Below are 22,655 nucleotides of genomic sequence, written 5' to 3'. Positions count from 1 at the left end.
AAATTGATCTAAGCTACAAATACAAAAATGAAAAAAAAAGAGTTGAAGAAAACAAGCTAAAAGGATCAAGTTATGTCAAGCACAATCTATTTCCCCCCCCCCGTGCTTTCACATGTATTCATAGATTGTCGAGAAAAGAATTATTTTTAGTTTTTTGTCCATTTTGGAACCAAATTTTAATTTTTTCTCATTATTATTATTTTCGACTTTATAATCTTCCAATTTTATTACAATTTCATTATTCTTATGTAAACATTTATGCACAGTATATTTCTAACTATTCTGTCCTCTCAGTTTCAAATCAAAACTATTGTAATTTCGAACTTCATTTTGAGTTTCATAAAAATTTGTTTTATCCAAGATTCGAACGTAAGTTACCACGGCAAAAGCCAAGTGTTCTTACCGCTGCTTTATCAAATCTTCACATTTGTAATTATAGTGCCCACTCAGGTTCCAATAAGAACTAGTTTTATTTCGAATTTCAATTTAAGTTTTTTTGAAATTTGTTTTATCTAAGATTCAAACTTAAGTTACCGCGGCCGCGGACAAGTGTTCTTGCAGTTTCGCTATAAAGTCTTAAAAAAATGACAAAAAAAAGAAGGAAAAAAAGGCAATACGTTGAAGAAAAAGAGTCGAAAAGATATTCTGTCCGATGAAAGGTATCCGTGATCATTGTTTTTCCTCAGCCCAAAATAATTTCAATGATTTAAACTACATGAAAATTCGAACTTGGAATGTTACGACGTTAACAAATGACTATCGTATCGAAATTTTGACTAACGAATTCAGACAATTCGAACTGGATTAATTAAGAGTTTCAGAAACTCATATTCCAGGGTTAGGAAGCATGAAATTAGGTGATTTAGATTTGTGTTTTTACTCAGGCAGGAAGGATGGGGTAAATAGACACGGAGTAGGGGTCATGATGAATAAGGAAGTTGCTGAGTCTTGTTTATACTGAGAAGGTATTAATAACAGAATACTAATTGCTCATTTTGTGACTAAAAAATTCAGCGTCAGCTATAGTAGTATATACTCCTTCAGAACCGACAGACGGAGATACTAGTGACTCAGGTAGATTGTAGTTACAGTTACAGGAGCAAATAGAAAGGGTTCCGGGTAGAAATATGGCGTTTACACTTGGATATTTTAACACCCAGGTCAGTAGAAATAGGGATAGATGGTAATCTAGCCTAGGTTAATTTGCTGTATGAAAAGAAAACAGTAATGGCTACAGACTTTTGCAATTTCACAGGTATAACAATCTAGTCATAACCGGTACGGGGTTTGATTGTAAAATGGTATTCACATTATGGTAAGACAGCATACCTTATTGATTATATTATAGTAAACCGAAGACTGGCAGGATTAATACAAGATACTAGGGTATATAGGAGTGCTCTTTTATTTTAAAAGTAAAGATCACCATCTAATAGTGTCTAGGGTAGTGTTGGGCGATAATTTGATTTAACGATTTATGATATTTTTACTTTCGATATTCAATAATCGATACAATGATTTCGATATTTTTGAACACATTTTTTTGCTCAGATTAACTTTAGGTTCTGCTAAAATTCAACAACAAAAATTGTAATTAAACAGCATAATGCGCAATTTTTTCCGAATTTTGAATAAAATACAAAAAAAACTTCCTTTACATGAATGAATATCACAAAAACCTAATTTGAGATCACTTGTACTGAGAATAAAACAAAGCTACTGGCTATTTTTGGCTATTCAAAATCTGCAAATGAGACAATATTTTCTCCTGAGACTTGGTTCTGCTTTTCAGAGATTTAACAAAACTAAAACGTCCATTGAAAGTACAGAGCAACATTAAAACTTAAACGAACAGAACTTGTTTCGTGCATGAAGATAATAATCCCTTTTCAATACCTCGCTCTTCACACCAGAATTTTTTTTGTGTTTTAAAAATCTCCTTAATCTAATTAAACGGCTCTTTTATTTCAGGAGTTATTCTTAAATAATTGGGAAAAGTTAAAATTAGCGTAAACAACAAGGTATTGAGTGAAGAGACCCCCACCTCATATACGAGACAATTTCTGTTCATTTTAAATTTGGATGTTACTCCCTACTTTTAGTTGAAAAAACTTGTTTTTACTTAATTAGTTTTCAAATAATACTGGAAAATCCACCTTTTACCTCCATGGAAAATTCCATTATATATTTAAAGCTGAAATTTCGGAACGATAACTACCTCCTGGGAAGTTGCGAAGTTGGTGGACTCCAGGATGAGAATTTGAGAGAAACTTTCCAGGAACAGTTGAATACTAAACTTAAGAGTTTAAAATTTGACAATGTGAAAGATGGTTGGAATAATTTTAGAAAAACAATTTGTGAATTTGCTGATGGTGTCTTAGGGAAGAAAGTTAGGACTGTAGCTAGGAGTATTAGTGAAAAATCTTGATGTTTAATAGAGAGGAGAAGGGGCTTGTACAAGGATTATCTAAGTGATGGATCATATGAAAACAAAGGAATGTAAAGAAAGTTGGGAAAGCTTTAAAGTATAAACTAAGGAAGTGTGAAGTCGAGGCCATGGATAAAATTGCCGAGGATCTGGAAGATGGAGTAGTCAATCCGGACTTGTCCCAGTTAAAGATAGGAACTGGGCCACAACTAGTGATAAGGGAAGAGTTAAAGAGAGATAGGCAGAACTTTTTGAGATTGTGCTAAACCAAGATAGAATTGCAGGAAAAGATATAGTGGAAAATGAAAAAGCTTGTGATACCTTGGATTCGAATGAAGATTTTTGTGAGGAAGAATTAGCGATAGTACTAAAAGGATTAAAAAATAATAAGGCTCCGGGTGCTCATTGTGCTGTAAATGACTTTCTTAAATATGGCGTCTCTGAGGTTAGAAATAAGTTACTGAAGATTATGAATATGATTTTGAAAAAGGGGAAGTACCTAACGATTTTTGGAAAACCTTAATTAAACCACTCTATAAGAAAAGTGATAAGAGTGAGTGTGGCAATTATCGAGGCATTAGTCTGGTCTCTGTAGGTAGCAAATTGCTTAGTAATATGACACTGTTTAGACTGAGAGATGCTGTAGACAAAGTTTTAAGAGAAGAACGGTAAGGTTTTAGAAAAGGTAAAGGATGTTTTGACCAAATTTCACTCTTAGGTTAATAATTGAGAAATGCCTGAGTTGTCAAACACCTTTGGTCCTCAGTTTAATAGGTTATGAGCAAACGTTCGATTCTGTCGATAGAAGAACTTTAGCAAAGGTCTTGTCCTTGTATGGCATACCTGACAAATACATTAAAGTGACTAGTGCTATGTACGAGAATAACACTGCTGCGATTAAGGTAGGAAATGAGGTTAGTAGCTGGTTTTGTATAAAATCAGGAGTTAAGCAAGGTTGTGTCCTATTCCCCTTTATGTGGATCATTTTGATAGACTTTGTCTTAAGGAGCACAGGAAAGGCAATGGGAGGCCACAGAATCAAATGGGGAGGAAAAAATCTCCCGGACTTAGATTATGCTGATGATTTAAGCATCCTAGATGACAGTATGAGCAAAATGAATGAAATTTTAGAGGTTTTGCGGGTTCAGGGTGCTAGAATAGGTTTGAAAATTAATGTTAAGACGACTAAGTCACTAAGGCTAGGAATAAGTGAAGATAAAAAGGTGACATTGGGTAACGAAAAGATTGATCAGGTGGGCAGCTTCGCTTACTTTGGTAGTATTATTAGTAAAGACGGTGGGAGCAGTGAAGATGTTAAAAGTAGAATAGCCAAGACTTAAGGTGTTTTTTTTTTTTCACAGTTAAAAAAGTTTTGAAGAATGGGAAGATAAGTCTGCAAATCAAACTTAGAATATTGGAAGGTACAGTGATGAAAGTGGTCAAATTTTTAATGACTCTGATGAACAGAGAAATGTTTTATGAACAGTAATGACTCTCAAGCATGAGCACTACGAAAAGCGGATGAAGATTTACTAGATGTTTTCAAGACGAATTACCTACGGATTGTTCTGGGTACCCGGCTGACTGACCGTATTTCAAACAGTATACTGTACGAAAAGTGTGGTTCAATCCCGCTTTCTAGGGTTATAATGAAAAAAAAATTGAGATGGCTAGGGCACGTTCTGTGGATAAAGGACGATATATTGCCGAAGATTGTCCTTTTCGGCCAACCGTCAAGGGCTAAATGGAAAGCAGGTCGTCCTCGTCTGGGTATGGTAGGAAGTCATAAAGAAAGATTTAAAGGAAATAGAAACTTACTGGGAGGGTTTAAAGAGGGAGGTTTTGAATAGATTGGGATGGAGGAGAAGCGTGCTTAGCTGTATCGGCCTCAGGCGGCTTGGTGCTGCGGTGAGTTGTTAGCAGTAGTAGTAGTTACTTTTTTCTCTTAATAATTAATATGAACTATAAATGGCATTAATAATATGTCACAAAGCAAAAAACCAAATAATAGATCAAAAATACAAAATAAAGCAAAAAAGCTTTTCATCATGTTTACGTTCTGTTCAGTCATGTACACTCTTCCCCCTATAATTCTATTATGCAGAACCTACAGTTTCATATAAATACTCGTGTATATTTTACACGCAAAAGATTTGACACCAGTGCACTAGAATCACATGTTTAATTTGGTATGGGGCATTGCGGGCGACTGACCCCAGGCTAATATTTACCAATATACCGCTAGGCCAGGGCCTAGGGGTCCACGATGTCATGGGGCGCAACAAATTATCACTGACTGATTTTTTTTTTATCAAAACTGGACCGATGTGATTTATCGTCAAAGAGACAGGTGCACTCACTCCACCGCCGCACTGCCAATTCACAGAAATGATTTTAAAAGAACACAGGAAATCCGTGACCACTTATAAACAGCCAGATGTCTCCCAAGAATGGCAGCTGAGAGTTCGGTATAACCCCTCTCTTTCATTACTTTCGGCTCATCAATTGCGTTCTCTTCAGTGCTACCACTATCCCCTAATTTTCAGGGATTTGCTCGTAAATCTCGCAAAAACAAAGCAGATCCAGATCCACACCCCCCTCCCCTATCTGAAATTTTGTGTCTTCAAATATCTTGTCAAAACTAAGATAGACTTACATCATTTAAGCATCCACAGAATACCACAGAATTGGTATCAGAATACCTGTAAATTTAAGTATGTCTTTATGGTACTTTATGGCTCATTTTTCACTATCGTTTTCACCTGATTTGGAAAAATCAGCTCCTTTGCCATCCTTTTGGATTTTAACCCTCCTTTTCCCCCTCCACATTTCAGAGCAATCTTGTTAAGGTGGCATAAACGGAGCAAAGAAAAATGTATGAGTAAACGTATGAGTAATATGAGTAATGTATGAAACGTATGAGTAATATGGAAAATGTATGAGTAAACGTATGAGTAATATGAGTAATGTATGAAACGTATGAGTAATATGGAAAATGTATGAGTAAACGTACTCTTTCTATCTACAATTCCATCTAAATTGACATGTCAATTGACATCCAAAGGGTCGTTATAAATTTTATGTACATCTTGGAAGGAAAATAGATTATTTCATATGAATACTGTCAAATGTTTTCAGTGAACATACTACTTTCAAAAGTAATTTTGAGAGTTGCATGTGTGTTCAATTAGAAACAGATTTAGAAATGCCTGGTATATTTCCACCCACAGTTGCTCTAAGTTTCTGGTTTTCTAAGAGGAGTAAGGTAAGTGCTCGAAGAGGGACTCCAAAAGGGGTGTAAGACGGCTTCTCTAAATCTGTTGGAGATTTCGTTTTATCATACAATCCTTCAGGTCAATTTATCCAGAATGTTTGCTCTTTTCCAGAATTTCCTATGGACAGAGGGACATATATCAGGTCGGTGTTTGGAAAGTTATCTGAGCGAGAGCAGCCTATCATAATTTTCTTTGAGGTTTCGGCTACATCTTTTGTTGTACTTACAGTTCCGTGACTAGAATGATTTCTTTTTGAAACTCAAATGCTGATTCAAGTTGAAGAAGCTTTTTATGTTGCAACCGATTCATAATATTGATTTCTTCTTTGACTTTATCCTTGTCTGAGTGCTTGATACATCTCACAATTTTGGCCGCTCTGGGTTGTCCCAGATCTAAATTGTATGCCCTAGAAAAAGAAATTAAGCATGAATTGCGAATTTTGGAAAAAAACAACTGAATTAAGAACCACTGAATAATATAATGTTGACGAAACATTATATAAATATTACAAGCATTTATGCAAACCCGTCAAAAAGATTTCGAAGCATGTTATTTCTAGCAATTGTACATTCTCTCTTCTAGCACGGCAGTCTTATCTGATGGACGACTGTGTTTGGACATTATTCTGTTTTATTTACTATCTTCGTTAAATGTCAAAATCCCCATCTAAGCAGGCTAAGGGCAAATCTAGATTTTCTGTTCGGTGTGGGGAGGGGGTTACACAAAAATAACTTTGCAAAAGACATCAAAATTCGTTAATACGCATTTTTTTAACTTTTTTACGAATCAAATTTTTGGGAGGGTGATGGGGGGCAAACTCGATAAAATCCCCCCCCCCAGGATACGACCTTGAAGCAGGCCTGTCAATGTAACTTCCGTAAATGTGTTGATCACAGTATGATTTTTTTTTAAACTACATATTTCGCTTGAATTAATTTCCCTCTCTATCAAATTTCACACGTTTTGTTTCCAACATGATGTTTAAGCTATGATCAACAGTAATATTAACGTACCAAAAAAAGCAACAATGAAATCTGATTGCTCGAATTGGTTAAATGAAACTTACGCAACCATTTAAAAGTTCAGAAGATAGGAAAAATGGGAAATTCAACTTTTAATGAAAACAACCTTTATATGCAGTTATTATCCGTTTTTTGATAGTAGTGGGTCACAAAATTATTCAATGAAAATCGATAAAAATCGGCGAAAAATGAGCAAAAAAGCTCCTAACAGCTTAAGAAGGTATAGCTTTCCTTTTAGAGTGGAGTTGTCTTTGGAAGTGACAGATAGCTAGTGTTCGAATTTTTATGGACGTAAAGTGCAGTCAACTTTAAAAGAATAGTTTTATCATTTATTTGCATGGTTTTAAGTGGAAAAACTGACAAAAAATAAATCTGCCATTAACACTTCTTAATTTTGAAACAACAAAAGGAGAAATCTTAGAAAACCACGGTTTTCCAGTATGAATAGACCCCAAATGGTTCCAGAGGGCAGAATTTTTTTTTTTTACTTTGATGTCATAGGTACTTTAAGTTATCAATAGAAGACAAGAATACATTTATTGGGCTCTTTTCTCAAAATCCGTGTTTTTGTGATTGCTAATTCCAAAGTTGGTTTCCAAAATCTACACATGATTTTTTTTTCCACCTTTTTTTATCCTTAGGCTAAAAAACCTTTAATCGACTATAACTTAAAACACTCTTCTCTTTAAATAATCAATTGATCAAAACAAAATGAATACACGTAAATAGGCTTCATTCGTTAATATGAACGAGCTTGTAGCCATGGAAGACAGAAGATTTGAAAACAACTAAAAATTGAATCCTGGAGGAACGACAAAAATAAAATATGCTTGCTTTCTTAATTATATAAGAAAAAGAGAATAGATGAATAATGAAATATTTAACCCTAAACAAAAAAAAACTATTTAAGTTTTAGATTCAAACAGTAAAAAATATTTTACTGCATTTTTGAAAAAGTGTTTTTTAAGAAAAGACAAATAATTTTTTTAAAGCCATTTTTTTGAAAAAAAAGACAAATAATTTAGCATAACTCTTATGAATTATTAGAAATTGAGAAAACTGAGAGTAAACACATTGGTAAAGTCACATTACAGTGATTTTGATGGTGGTGTGACCAGTTTAAAACCTATTACCAAAAAAAATTGATGAACTAAAAATGAAATACTTAAGAATAACATTTTGTTTGAAAATGAAGCAAATTACATACCTGTGTACAACCCCAAATCGACCTTTTCCGAGCTCGTCGTGTATCGAATATCTTTCCGCGAAAAACATGCCAGGTTCACACGTAACAAATCGATAAGAAAAAGGACAATCGCCATCATCTAAAATAGAAAAAAATTAGTTAAGTAAGCTTCAAAAACAAATTGTACTTATATAAATAAACACATCCAACAATTAGAGAGGGAAAGGGGGGATATTTCCGGTGTTTTTCATCCCTTAAGAGTCTACACAAAGAATTATAATTGCAACAATAGCTGTTACCTAGTAAAGAGCGAGCCATGGACTATAGTAAGCACAAAATAATTGCCATTTAAAGATGATTTAGGTATGGTAACAGTCATTTCAATTAACCGTAAAAGTAAAATTGTATTCCAAAAACAAATTTTAAATAATTTTGAAGAAGAGCCTGGAAGCCTTGAAAATGTCGTCAGACCGAAATGTAAATGAAATGGAATTCGGTCTGGTGTCAGACCGAATTCCGATGACGTCACCCAGTTGGAATTGCCATTGTCAAAAACCCCGTGCAGGAAAATTAAACCCCCTCTCCTTGATCAACAAGGAAAATCACTTTTCCACATGGAAAGCACCGACATCTCTTTTTTCCTTCTTACCTTTTTCTTCTTCGTCGCTAGTGGAACACGAAACATTTTTGAGAGCTGTTTAAGGGCTCATTTAAGAGCTATTTTTGATATCTAAATACTTTGCATAATTTCGCCATTACGTCATCATAAAGTACCATAGGCGCCCAAAAATGACACTTTAGGTGCCAGCTTTAGAGTGGAAAGGCCAGGAAGTAGAAAAAGGTACCACCATACTCTCCATGATGAAAAATATTAAACCTGAGGTTTACAATTTCTCTTATATGCTCCATCCCCCATTGCCCTTAGCAAGTTTTCTGAACTTAATAAGTTTAAGTAGAACTTTAGAAGTTCTACTCAAACATCGTAGAAATATGTTTAATGGTTCAATACAAAACTCTTGACCACATCAACGTGTTTTGTATATTTTTGTTGAAAAGAGAACTGCTGTCAATTTACGAAAATCTAGGGGAAGGAGGGGGATAAGAAATACATTTTTTTCGGTATCAAGGAGGGGCAAGTTTCAAAATGAAACTAAAATTCACCTGAAGCGCCTTTCATAGAAAGTTTTGTGACACCTAAAACGCTTTGTTGGGACTTAAATTACCCTTAAACAGTTCTTAGATTTTTTGCTCGATAACATTTTGGCCCTGCTCAAGCCAAAATCATGTTTTTCGGGCCCAAATACTAGAATGTTTTGTGTAAATTCTTTTGTTACTTAAACAAGGTATTACATCTTTAATGACCATTCGGATGAAACTCCTCTTACTAATGTAAGATTATGGATGGTCACAAGTAAGTAATTTCACATTTTGCCGATTTTCACCTTTTCGCCTTTTCATACAAGTTCAATTTCTTTGCACAATTTCCATCAAGACCGAACCCCTTTTTTGGGGGGTTTCACTTTTTAGTTTTGAAATTATGCACGTTTTCAAATGCTAATACTTTTTAAGTAGAAGCTTAAAGATTAATACATTTACGCATAATCCACATAAACAATGGATTTTGCTGTGACATATATTTTAATATGGAAGACCTCTGGTTCTCGGACCATACGATGTTATGAATGCTTTTAGTTCCATTATTCACTCGCAGGTTATGTTGGAGTTACATAGCCGTAGTGTTAGTCTTGATGTAATTTTCCCATTATATTATATGTATAGGCATCTAAAAGTTCATTTGAAGTTGGGAAATGTACTTTCGGATAATGAGCTCCCTGTATTCGTCGGAAAAAAGCAAGGAGCCATCACATCACCGATTATCCACAACAACACGTCTCTTCCTGCGCAGATTGGCCTACCTATTAGTTGCATTTCAAAAGGGACGGATACATCAATGCTTTGTTATGCGGACGATCTGTTAAATCCGTGCCGGTCAATAGCTAGTCTTCAACCTAGTTTTGATAACCTATCTGATAGATATCTAGAAATAGAATTGAGTATGAATGATGCGAAGTTCCAAGTCCTCTTCCTTAATTTACAAGGTAGTTATGTGCCAGATAGTGTCTGTCTAGGTGAGTGAGGTGGCATCCACCACTGTACCAACATATTTAGGTCTCCTGATTTGGTCTTCGATTAAGAATATAGGAAAGATTTTGCTTCAAAATACTGAACGCAAACTTAGATATGTTTATGCTAGTGTGGTTACATCACAGCTTCATCTGGAGCGGAATGTCCTTTCTTGAATATATAATAGTGTGGTTCTCCCGCATATTCTAAATTTGACCTCATTTTGGGACATTTTTACTGAGTTTGATAGGCGAATGTTGCGAAAGTGTTATTTTAAGTACGCAAAGTTTTTGCTCCAGACCCCTCGGTGGTTCAAGAATAGGTACATCGTTAACCGTTTTGGTGTGGTGGAACCGGCTCAGGCCGGGGATCAACAGGTTCAGAAACTGAGTAACCAGTCCTCTTCTCACCCGTGGAAGGGCGTACTATTTTAGATAAGGTATTGTTAGTAATTTGTGTATATCTTTATGACATCTTTTGTTTTGTCTTTTTCCTTTCTTTTATTGTACTCCATCGTTTTCTTTTTTTGTGTTTACAGATGGGCATTAAAGAACATTCATTCATTCAATAGAAATTTGTTTTTTTTTTTTAGTTTTGGTTTCTACTGATTATGGACGGTCTTAATTTATAGTTTATTACTGAATTGTTTGATCCAAGGTTTTTCTGAGTATAAGAACCTTATATATTAACCAATATAGTTTCTCCTTCAAACCCCGCGTTTATATTCAATTTTAATATTCTTATGACAATACTTTGAGAATGACAATCATCTCTGAAAACATGTACCACTGCAAATATTTATTGGGGATGGGTTGACATGTGACAAAATGAATTAGAAGGCCATTATTTTCACGGTTGTCAAATGGAGTTTTTTTTATAGCGATGTTTCCCAAGGACACTGGCAGGGGGGGGGGTCATTAAATCTACGCCTTATGAGCGAAAAGAGTACATCAAAATTTATTTTATTGGTAAAATGAAAAACCTTCTTATTTTACCGGTAAAGCTCCAAGTAGCAAAGCGGTAAGAACAAAGCTCCAAGTAGCATTTAACCCCCCTAGCGGGAATTTCTTAGTGACAGTCATGGTCCCCCCCCCTCCTATCCGACATTTGTGTCATTAAGCATAAGAAATTAATCTCTTGTGTTAAATAGATTTTTTGCAATAAGAAGGAAGCTATCACCCTGTTGTACCAATATCTCAAGCTTAATCCAAAAATTTATCAGAACTCTCTGATATATTATAATATATAACGAAATATATATCCCCTCCCCTTCTATTGTTAGTTTGTGATGAGCGATGATATTGATAACACTGTACTCAAAAAGAAATTTCTCTTACAGGAGAATTTGGTTTCCTTCGTAGATTGTTCTCCTTCTTTCTGTCTTTTTTTGTGTTCAGTGATTTCAAGTGCTTCTGTCATTGGAGAGTAAATGCCCTTCTTTGACTTTTGACTCATAAAAAGGTAACTAGAACTTTCAATTTCCATTAAAATGAGCCACGTTCAATAATTTATCAACTATAATTTATCAGGTGAGTCAACTTAGTTAAATAAAGTCTTAAAATAAATATCTATACTAACCATTAGTTTTGCAAGAGAGTTTTCTAATATGCTGGTGGTGTTTTCCCCTTTTTCAGAAGTTAGGCTAATTTTCTCGGGCTTTTGGCGGGTAGCCTTAAGTTTACTGGATTTTACGCATTTAAAATCACTATAAAAAACCGATTTATTAAATGTATCTACTATTATCAATTTGTAGATAGAGTTTTGGTTACTGTTAGCACAAATGAATTCTTATTTACAGTTCGCCACCAGGAAGTGTTTAAAAATAGTAATAAAATCGCCCAGAAAAGTTGCAAAAACTTCAAATTTTGAGGTATCTCATTGGTCTGTTTATTTGGAGTTCTGTTCATGAACCAAGGCATCAGACTTAATTCAACGATTGATGGCAAGATATTTCATATTACCGTATAACCATTTTGAACCACCCATTCCTCTGCTGAAAGTCCCTTCCAGAACGAGATTCACCGGATACGCAGAAGAAGCAATAATACTGGACAAACATTTAGCGCCATATACCTTCGATGTACCTGGGACGGTGACTTATGTAAAAACAGACAATTAAAAATCAATAAAGTTTCATATGAATAAACAAATTCGTATAATAAAAAATAGAAAACTCAACGTCGCATGCTTTTAAACGTTGAATTTTTCCTTTTCCAAGGAATTTTAGGATTTCCCAACAAACAAAAAGGTATACAATTACCTAAGGCACGTATACACATCTAAAGGCACACCTAAAGGTATTTACCTAATACCTAAATGCGTTTACCTTTTATACACTTAAAGGTGTTTACCTAAAGGTATACACACCTAAAGGCACACCCAAAGGTATTTACCTAATACCTAAAGGCGTTTACCTTTTATACACCTAAAGGTGTTTACCTAAAGGTATACACACCTAAAGGCACACCTAAAGGTATTTACCTAATACCTAAAGGCGTTTACCTTTTATACACCTAAAGGTGTTTACCTAAAGGTATACACAACTAAAGGTATTTACCTAATACCTAAAGGCGTTTACCTTTTATACACCTAAAGGTGTTTACCTAAAGGTATACACACCTAAAGGCACATCATTACTCTTCTATTACCCTATACCACGGTATGACATTATATACGAAATGGAGACTTACATTCTTCCTCGGATATGACACTAATCGTACTGATTTTCCTTTGAGGTGGACCTTGTTCAAGGCAAACCAAATCAGTCTCAAGAGATGGATCCCCTTCACCGTGTTTATTGACAGCTTTGACTCTAAACTGGTAAAAATTTCGGGGCCGGAGATCAGTGACCTTGTAAGACGTTGAATTACACCTGAAATTGAAGAAGTAGACATTTCAGAAAATATTTCAAACAACTTTATTCAGAACGAAGATGAGCTCCTGTTGTACCAATTTTTCTTTCCACCCCCTTGCAGCATCTGACATTCCATCTAATACTGTCATCTCAGATCGCCATCTACAGCTAAGCAAGCACCATCCAATATTTAAATAGTCTGGAATTTATTCAATATAGTTGAAATGCTTGAGCTACACAATTTATTGATATAAAAAAAGTTAAACCGAAAAACTCAAGTACGGGGTTCTACGTAAGATGCCATTATAATACCGTACCGTAAAATACTATTTTATTATTTTTATTTAATTTTTTCTGTATTATAAATCCCATTGCATTTTAATTTGATCATAAAAAATATTTTTTACTTCTTAGTCTTTTTTATGGTTGTGTTTATGGTGTAAATGAAAGTCAGCAATCCTGTTATTATAAACTATTTGCAACACAGATTAGTACAGTAATAGTATAATTAGAAAATGAAACTGGATATTTAAAAACAAACATGTCCTGCATGTAAATACTAGAGAACCACTTTTTTTCTTTTCTCAGATGAGCAGGGCTGTAGATCCAGAACTTTATCGAGGGACGGTAAGAGGGACATCTGGATAGTCAAGGTTTAAAGCTTGGATAGTCAAGCTTGAAAACATACCTGGCAACAGTGCTCCAGCAGTTTTCATATTCCTCTCTGGTTTCTACAATATAATCTGTAACAGCGGATCCGCCATCGTAAATAGATCCATACCATGACAGCGTTGCCGAACCATTTCCAACTTCATTTACATTTGGCGCACCTCCAGGGGGTTCTGGAGGCCCTGAAAAGAGTTTGCTATGTATTTAAGAAAAACCACTAAATAGGTTAAACCGGAATTAAAAATTGATGATAGAAACTAAATAAAAAATAACCATTTGTCATTTTGCTGTAGGAGAATGTAGAATTTAAGTATTAAACTTTATTTTTATTTTTAGAACTATTTTTTTTATAATTTGTGAGATCGTTACAAACGTACTATTTATCTAATTTAAATAAGGTAAAGCATATCAGAGGACAAAATAAGCTTGGTTCAGGTCATTAAAAGGCAGGGCCATATCCAGGATTATTTTTTTTTTGGGGGGGGGGGCATGCTTTACAAGGATTTCTTTCCGCTGGGGGTTAAAAAACTTTAAAAAACGCATCAAAAATTCGTTTGTATTCATTTTTTCTATATTTTTACAATTCGGACAAACATTTCGGGAGGGGGGGGGGTGTTTAACCGCTAAGGCATTAAAAATGAAGTAAAAATTGAATAGTTGTGGGCATGTCAAGTCGTGGCTAATTGTAGAAAAAGCCAAGACAGATAGTCGAATTAAGTGAGAAGAAAAACATGGCATTAATGTAAACGCTATTCTTAATGTAAAGATCAGACTTTCTTCCAAAAAAGTTATCCATTCATGCAAGAGTTCGGTTTGAATGCCTCTATAGTATGGAGCATTTCTTCGAAGGGAAATTATTTCAGCTTCGGCCAATGTGAGCCAAGGTGCATAGCTGCTAGTAAAGACTAGATATTCACCATATTTTTGGTTGAGACGTTGAGTTAGGTGGAGTGGTGGTTGAGGTTAGGTGACATTTTATAGATTAAGAGTGATAGAATGAAGAAAGTTGAACTCTTTCGCAATACAGTAGGGGCCAAAACCGTATCCAGGAGGGGAGGACTGTGTATTTTACAGGTTTTGAACCCACTCCCCCCCTTTCTCCCGAAAATAATTGTCCGGCTCATACAAAAGAAACGAAAAAGTATATAAACAAATTTTTGAAGGTTCTTTTGATGTTTTTTTATTGTAATCCTCCCCAGCCCCCGAACAAAAAACATGGGTGTACCCTTGGCTGGGGTCAAATTAAAAGCAGAAATCCTTATTAGAGATCTCATAAGGAGTAATAAGAAGCAGGAGTCACAAAAAAAATTACAAGAAGTAGTGGCGTCAATTGGAAGGTGGGACTAGATTTTTGCAGCCCCCCCCCCCAAGGTTTGTAAAAATATATTGTTTTGAGTATTCTCATAGAAAATGGCTTTTTTGTATTTTGATTGAAAAAATTGAAAAGAACCAAAACATTCGCTCCTCTTCATAGATTAAAAAAAAAAAAAAATTGTCCACTCCCGAAATTCCGTGAATTAACTCCACTGAAGATAAGTAGGATCTTCATGGTAGGGTGGGAAGAGTGCAGCTCTGAGCAAAGTGGGGGAAGGAGGTGGATCAAACGCAGCTCTGCTGTCCTCATGAGGTAGGGTGCTGCAATGAACTGTTAGTAGCAGTAATAGGTGTAATAAAAAAATTGACAATAGTTTCATTTCCGCACCGCACAAACTAAGCATCATGGCTTGTCGATTTCAAGCAGAAGAGGACCAGAAAGCAGTGCCACACATGCAGCGTACTTGTAGACATTTGTGTTTTCTTCTTTTAAACACTACTTTGACAGTATATCCGAAGCTGCTTTATTCAAGTAGCTTACGGTAAAAAAAAGAAAAAAAAACTAAACTTCCTGTCAAACTATCACAATATTGCAGTACCGTTAATTTGCAGCCCTAATCGTCCTGTTTTTAACTTTAAAAACCTTAAAATCGTTATTACCTTCCACATTGACTGAGGAGAAGCGACAATCGGATCCAAATCCATTTGCAGCAACAACTATATATTTACCACAATCGTTTTCATCTGCAGCTAAAATCCTCAGCTGACTGACCCCATTGTCTGTTTCAATTTGTATACGGTCATCATCTTCCAAAACCTTGCCCTGGATCAAAAAATTCGGATTAATGAAATTTACAGTATCATTATACATATTACCCAAACTGTATTGTTCACTTGAGATAAATTTTGAAATAATTTCGAAAATTTCCACTTATGATCAGTATTCCCTATTTGTGAAGGAATTGCGAAGAGGATTTTATATTCTCATTGGAGAATCACTTTAATTTTTTAATTTTCGTAACCCTGAAATTCTGAAATAGCATCTGTCTTTACTTCTTTTTTTTAGTATTTCTTATGTATTAGCCAAAAAATCTTTTAAGTTTAAGTTATAATAAAATTTCAGCCGATTTTTCTTCCTATGTTTGAAACATTTAATTGTTTAAATTTTTCTACAAAAATTTCGCAAAAGCAGCAAGAAAGTGTTCATTTATATAGTCGGAGTTGAGTTATTAGATGGTAAATTAATATTCATTTTTCTTTCTCAGAACAAAATAGTAACAGAGATAGTTCAGTTTATCCTAGTCAGTCATCTTATGATATTTCTAGAAAATATTTCCAGAGGTGGTTTTAGAGGAGAAATCGAGGGGGCAATTGCCCCGGCACGGAAATTTTAGAGGCGCAAAAATTCAAATAAATAATCAAACAGTTATAGTCATTTTGTATTTTTTGAAATTTATTTTTATTAAAACAAAGCAGAGGGCATAGTTAATAAATTAAAATAAATAATAGTAAATGAATAATTTAAATAAAAAAATGAAAAATAATTTTAAAAATATTAATTAATCAATTAACAAATTGAAAATAATTTTGTCACTAAATGGAAATCTGTTAAAATTTAACAAGAGTATTTTGTCGGAGAAAGAGGGGACGCTATTCAAGGATTTTCCCGGGACGCCCAACAGTCCATGAAGTAAATGACAGGGTTAGCGGTTTTAATACACAAAAAAAAATACAATTGAACCATAACAAAACCCAAAAACATACAAAAACTCACAATTTCTTTGTTGCATCTTTGTTTCCAGCACTGATCAAAGTTTGTATATCAACGATAACATTGTATGTTCTTTAATTAACTGTATATGTTTTTCTTTTTTTGCCTATATGTCTTCTATTTGAGTCTATTAAAAAATAAAATAAAACAGGACCATATCCAGGATTTTTTTTTTGGCGGGGGGAGGTTATAACAAACAAAATTAAATATGCAATAAAAATTTGTTTGTATGTGATTTTGTAGCTTTTCTATCAATTGAACGAAATTTCGGGAGGGAGGATTTTCAAGCCGAGTAACCCCCTCCCTCCCCCTGAATACAGCCCTGAGAAAAAGCTTACTTACTCCTTTAAGCCAGGCTACAGTTGGTTCAGGAATACCTATATATTCAATATTTAGAGAGAACGCTTCTCCCCGAAGAACTGTCACGTTCTCTGGATCAATAAGGATTTCAGCCGGGACTCCTACTAGCTCCGCCACCCCTTCCATTTCGGGGAAAACGAACGAATCACTATCGAAAGATTTGTATGCAGAATCAACATGATCTGGACTTGTCTCCCTTTTTTCTTTGAAATCACTAGGAGACACTAGGGTACAGTCATTAGATACTCGACCATGTAAATTTGATGCAATGCACTGGACTAAAGGTTTTTCACCTAGTAGCAGTGATTCAGCTATCAGTGTATACCAGCTCCCTTCCTTTGAAACCTAGAAAAATACGGGCAGTTTTACTAAAAGCCGAAAGAGAAAGCTAGTTTTTACAATAAAAAAAGAAGATAAATGAGTTTTTTTATCCATTTTACCTTCATCCGTTTAATTTCTCTCCAAATATTTAAAAATAAATCAATGAGGATTTTCTAAATATTGATTGTATAGTTCATCAAATAAATATCTTTACGATACTTGCGAGATTTTTCTTAGGACTAACTGAATTTTATTTCCATTTTTGCTATTATTTCATAATTGTTAATATGGTATGTTGCCTTTGAATTTCTCTGAGATATTCCGAACTAATTCCCGTTATCAGTTACCTGACAACTCATATACCAGACCTTTCAAAGATCAGATCTTTCATTTTCATTTGTGTTTAATTTGCAGCGCTTAAGTATGCCCCTAGACATGTGCGCTGTTTTCGAGGTTGTATATATAATTGTGTTTAAATAAAATGTTTGAAAAGGCAGTTAAGGTGGCTTCCGTTTTCGTTTGTGTTTAATTTGCAGGCACGTCCCACTCGCCATGTGCTGTGTTTTTAAATTGTGTGTATACAATATATATATATATATATATATATATATATATATATATATATATATATATATATATATATATATATATATATATATGTTTAAATTAAAAATATTCTAATATAATCATAGACAATCTATAATACAGTATATCTTGAGGGGCTTCTAAAACCCCTAATGTTATTAATAAATATAAACCATATTAGAACTAACAAGATTATATGGTTAATGGTCAGCCGATTCCAAGTAGGCTAAATTAATTGAGCGTTCGGGAGGCAAATCAAACTATCCCACTTTTAAATTTCCTTGGAGATGGTAGCATGAAAGTACTTGATTGATTCTTAGCTTCATGTGTTCAAAAGATACACCCTAAAAATAAAGTTTAAGAACTGTAAAAGAACTAAACTATTAATCCATGCATCTAGCTACTAAACTATCTTTGAAGAATTTGATTTAACTAAATCCCTACTGAATGTGACTTAACATTTTCACTTCTTGTTAAACACATAGACAAAAAATTTTTTGAACACTTCTCCCACCACCAAATGAGAGTTTTTTTTTTTTATAATAACTAATCACCAAGCAACTTTTTATTTAAAACTCAATTAAGAACCAATAAATGGAAACCCTGAAATTAGAACAAGACCAAACTAATACTACTAACAACAACTTACTGCAGGACCAAGCAACTTTAAATGTGGCCTAGCCATCTCAATCTTTCTTTCATAATAGCTGCAAATAGGAGTGTCGAACCATATTTTTCGTATTCTTTGTGTTTAACATACAATCAGGAGAAAGGGTCCCGGAACCATCCTTAGAAATTCCTCTGGAAAACATTTAACATATATTCATCAGCCTTTCGAAGTGTCCGCGTTTCCGAGCCTTCCTCAACCTCTGATCAAAATAAAAAAATCTCTTAATAAGGTTAAATTAGAAAATACGAGAAGAACCTGGGAAGAGATCCATGCTTTTGATTTTATCTCCAAGTTTGTTGCCAGGCCTACCAAAATTATACCCTAAAGAAATGATGACAAATTATCTCTTTTGAATCAGGTTAAACACCTGAAAGAAATACCTATCAACAATTACAAATAGTCTGTATTAAATTTTTATATATAAGGTGCAGACTTTTTAGATACTAATTTGTCGAGTGAGTGAAACTGAGAAAAAAAAAAAGATAAAAAAAGAATTAAAAAAGAGAAAGAAATTAAGTCAATTTCCCTTTTAGAACAAACTACTGTTTTTGGTTTTCAAGAATGCTTACATGTTTCTGATCCACTGCACGTTCATTCAACCTAAATTCCACATTAGGAGCAGGGCAACCCTGGACGCAAACCTCCAGCTGAATTCTGCAATTTTCTTCCATTATAGTTTCTTTCAGAGGGTGAAGAATAGATGGCGGATAAGCAGTGCACGGTTTACTTTCAGATTTTGAATCTAAAATAAAATAAAAATTAGAAGTGGTTACAGGAAATATATTTTTTTAAATAGTATAATTTGTTGCACTAAATACGTCTAAAATTCTGGATATATTACCCATTCATGCTCAGTTTCATCACTAGGGTCTTATGCACCCTAGGAAATTAGAGCAGCCTCTGGAAATTAGTGGCTATATGAATTTTTTTAACAGAATAATTTCTTGCACTAAATACATCCAAAACGCTGGACATGCAACCAATTTTGGCTCATTTTCATCACCAGGGTCTTATGCACCAGGTGAATTTTTACTTGAAGGATTAGTCGATTAGTCGAATAGCCACAACAGGACTATATTTCCAAAGATGTTTTGTATCAAGTAAAGTTCTTTTTCAGGGAATTTCTCCTAGATATTTCAGCCTGAAGATAAATAGAGCGACCTGTTTGCTACATGAATTATTTTGAGTGGAATAGTTTTTGGCTGTAACACTGTTTTGGCTGTCCGGAACACTGGATATGTAACCAGTTATTTCTTATTAGCGTCACTAGGGTCTTATGTATCTGGTTAATTTTTGCTTCAAGAAACTAGTCGATGGCTTCGATGGAATAGCCACAACAGGACTATATTTCCAAACGGATGTGCAGCATCAAATAAAGACCTTGCCTAAGCAACTTCTCCTCCCCCAAGATTTTGCTCTAGATACACACCTGCTATTTCATGTTCTATAATTTAAGGCAACCCATTGATATTTTCAGTTTTCAAAAATTTTTAACTTTTTTGTATTATTGCTATGCTACTTTACTAAGCATAAAGTCGTATTTCTGAATTTTTTTTTCCAGTTGGTTTTTAAACTTAATCAACTTATTCGAAGCCAATCGTTATTCATGCTCATCACATACAGTGACAGAACATTAAAAAAACAAAAACAATATAAACCTTGATCGCTATAACTAGTATTTTGAATATTTGTAACCGTGCCAATAAAAAATAAGAAAAATTAACTAGTTAATAAATGACAACTGGATTATTGATCATTGAGACTTGATCATATGATATATTACAAACTTTAAAATAAAATGTAATCTTTTACATTCATATTAAAAACCTGTCATCCTCTAATGAAAAAGAAGATAAGAAAACAATTTGACTCAGACAAAGAAAAGTTGTAAATAGTGCATATTAAAATCTTCAATCGGTTGTCCGCGGATGCCTCCTACAATTCTAACCAAGCTTATTTATTAACCTTAGAGCAATAAATTAAATGCAGTACCATGAATATTTTCTGCTTATTAACAACGTTGATGTGCAAGAAGACATTTTTGCATATGCATTATTCAAGGAAATGAAATAAAAGGGAGCAAGGGTATATAAAGGCTTTTTTTTGGAGGGGGGGGGCAAAAACTTTAGAAACGCATTAAAAATTTGTTCATACACATTTTTCTTGCGTTTTTACGAGCTTTACAATCTTTTTCTCTTTGGGGAGGGGGAGGATTCAAGCCCAATAGCTCCTTCCCAAGGTAAGGCCTTGAGAGGGAGTGACCCTTAATGCTGCCTTTAAGCTCAAGTTTAATACTTTCAAAGACTAAGAAAACAGTGTAGAGTTATGTGTTTTACTCCATTCTGTGAAGGGGTAAATAATCGCCTTTTGAGCGATTCTTTTCCAAATACTTAATCAAATGCACGTATTAAGAAAAGAAATGAAAAAAAATGGTTTATATAACATTCAGTATGGGCTTCTGTTATCCATTACTACAGCATAATTAAACCATCCATGAATTTAAACAAACTAAAGAGCCCTTTTTAAAATAACAATATTTAAAAAAAAAACAATTTCACGACTAGAAAAAACCATCTAGCTAAATATTCTGTAGATACTTTTGAGACAAATGAATTTTGTCACGTGCATGTTTTGGGTATTTAAATTTCTTCTCACCGAATGACCAGTGAAATAATTAAATTATCAGAATTTGCAGTTAAGTATCTGAAGAAGAAGAAAACTATAATGAAAAGCTTGAAATTGATTTTCTTGATTTAACTTTTCCAGATTTGGCGATTACATTTGTATATTCAATCTTGTCACTCTAGCTAGTCTCTGTCTGAAGTTCGCGTCTTCCTTTGTCTGATTCCCAAAGTCACCATAAAACCTATTTTGTCGTACAAAGAAGAGGTTGGCCTCCCGAACACGAACGCGCCTAAAAAGCAAACTTACCCTACGTGCTTGGTAAAGAACAGTGGTTTCCAACTAATTTTGGGTAGAGCTTCACCTAAGATTTCTTAAAATTTTTATATCTCCTCGTGATATTTAAATTTCATTATTCAAAATTTTAGGTCTGTTTTCCTGAAGGAAGCTTAAAAGGTCACTAGCTTGGTATATTATATATATATATATATATATATATATATATATATATATATATATATATATATATATATATATATATATATATATATATATATATATATATATATTACCGTGAATGTCCGCAAATTGGTGAATGATGACAATTACCGGTGAATGTCCGAAATACTTTTTTTTTTCTCCGTGGATTTAGTCAGCGTTGCCAGTGAACTTTTTAATTTAATGGAAGGTTTGATGATGACATGTTAGTTTTAATTAGATTTGGTAAAGTGAGGTTAGGTTTGGTTGGGTAAGGTAAGCTAAAGTTAGGCTTTTAACCCATTTCTGATATTTAGAACAAAATTTAACCTAATCAACTTAACATAAACAAACATAATGTAACCCAACTTTAACTTTAACTTTTACTATCATAGCTTATATAAGAACGAAAAAGCTGTCTTGCAAAGCTAACTAAATCAAGTAGAGAAAAAGAAATTCCGAACATTCACCGGTGAATGTAGACATTAACCAAATTTCGGACATTCACGGTAATATAGGGCTGACTCACAAATATAATGAATGTTCGTTATTCGTCCGATATCCCTTTTTTTCTCCTTGAAATTATCAGCGTTGCCAGTCAACTTTTTCGATTTAATGCAAGGTTTGATGATGACAGGCTAGGTTTGCTTAGGTTTTTAACCCATTTCTGATATTTGTAACCAAATTTAACCTAATCTAAAATAACATAATCTAACCAGCCTAACTTTAAATTTCGCCATTATAACTTGAATAAGACTGAAAAAGCTGACTCACAAAACTAATTGAATCCAAGCAGGGAAAAAGAAATTAAAAAGAATCTTAAAAAAAAAGAAATAAACCATTGTCTTGAATGGATTATTATGCTGATTCCAAATATATAAGAATCATGAATCATGATTTTCGAAAAAGCGGAAATTCGTTATTGTTTTTAAAAAGTAGAATTGTGAGAAAGAGTAAAAACTTTATCGTAAAGAGCG

At 33.9% G+C, this 22,655-nt stretch overlaps 1 protein-coding gene across 1 annotated transcript in view; it reads right to left on the bottom strand.

Moving 5' to 3' along the window:
• The window catches only part of LOC136028528 (titin-like), a 524,102-nt gene that overhangs the window by 12,922 nt on the left and 488,525 nt on the right, over positions 1-22,655 (bottom strand). Inside the window, exons 58-64 of the mRNA XM_065706373.1 lie at positions 19,149-19,321; positions 16,986-17,348; positions 15,533-15,695; positions 13,578-13,740; positions 12,726-12,907; positions 7,933-8,050; positions 5,930-6,109 (exon numbers count right to left, since the gene is read on the bottom strand). Of these exons, the coding sequence (XP_065562445.1) occupies positions 5,930-6,109; positions 7,933-8,050; positions 12,726-12,907; positions 13,578-13,740; positions 15,533-15,695; positions 16,986-17,348; positions 19,149-19,321 (1,342 nt within the window). The remainder of the gene's footprint in view (positions 1-5,929; positions 6,110-7,932; positions 8,051-12,725; positions 12,908-13,577; positions 13,741-15,532; positions 15,696-16,985; positions 17,349-19,148; positions 19,322-22,655) is intronic.

The sequence above is a fragment of the Artemia franciscana genome, chromosome 6 (genome assembly GCF_032884065.1).
Source record: "Artemia franciscana chromosome 6, ASM3288406v1, whole genome shotgun sequence".
Taxonomy (NCBI): domain Eukaryota; kingdom Metazoa; phylum Arthropoda; class Branchiopoda; order Anostraca; family Artemiidae; genus Artemia; species Artemia franciscana.
This window is presented reverse-complemented; position numbering and strand designations above follow the sequence as displayed.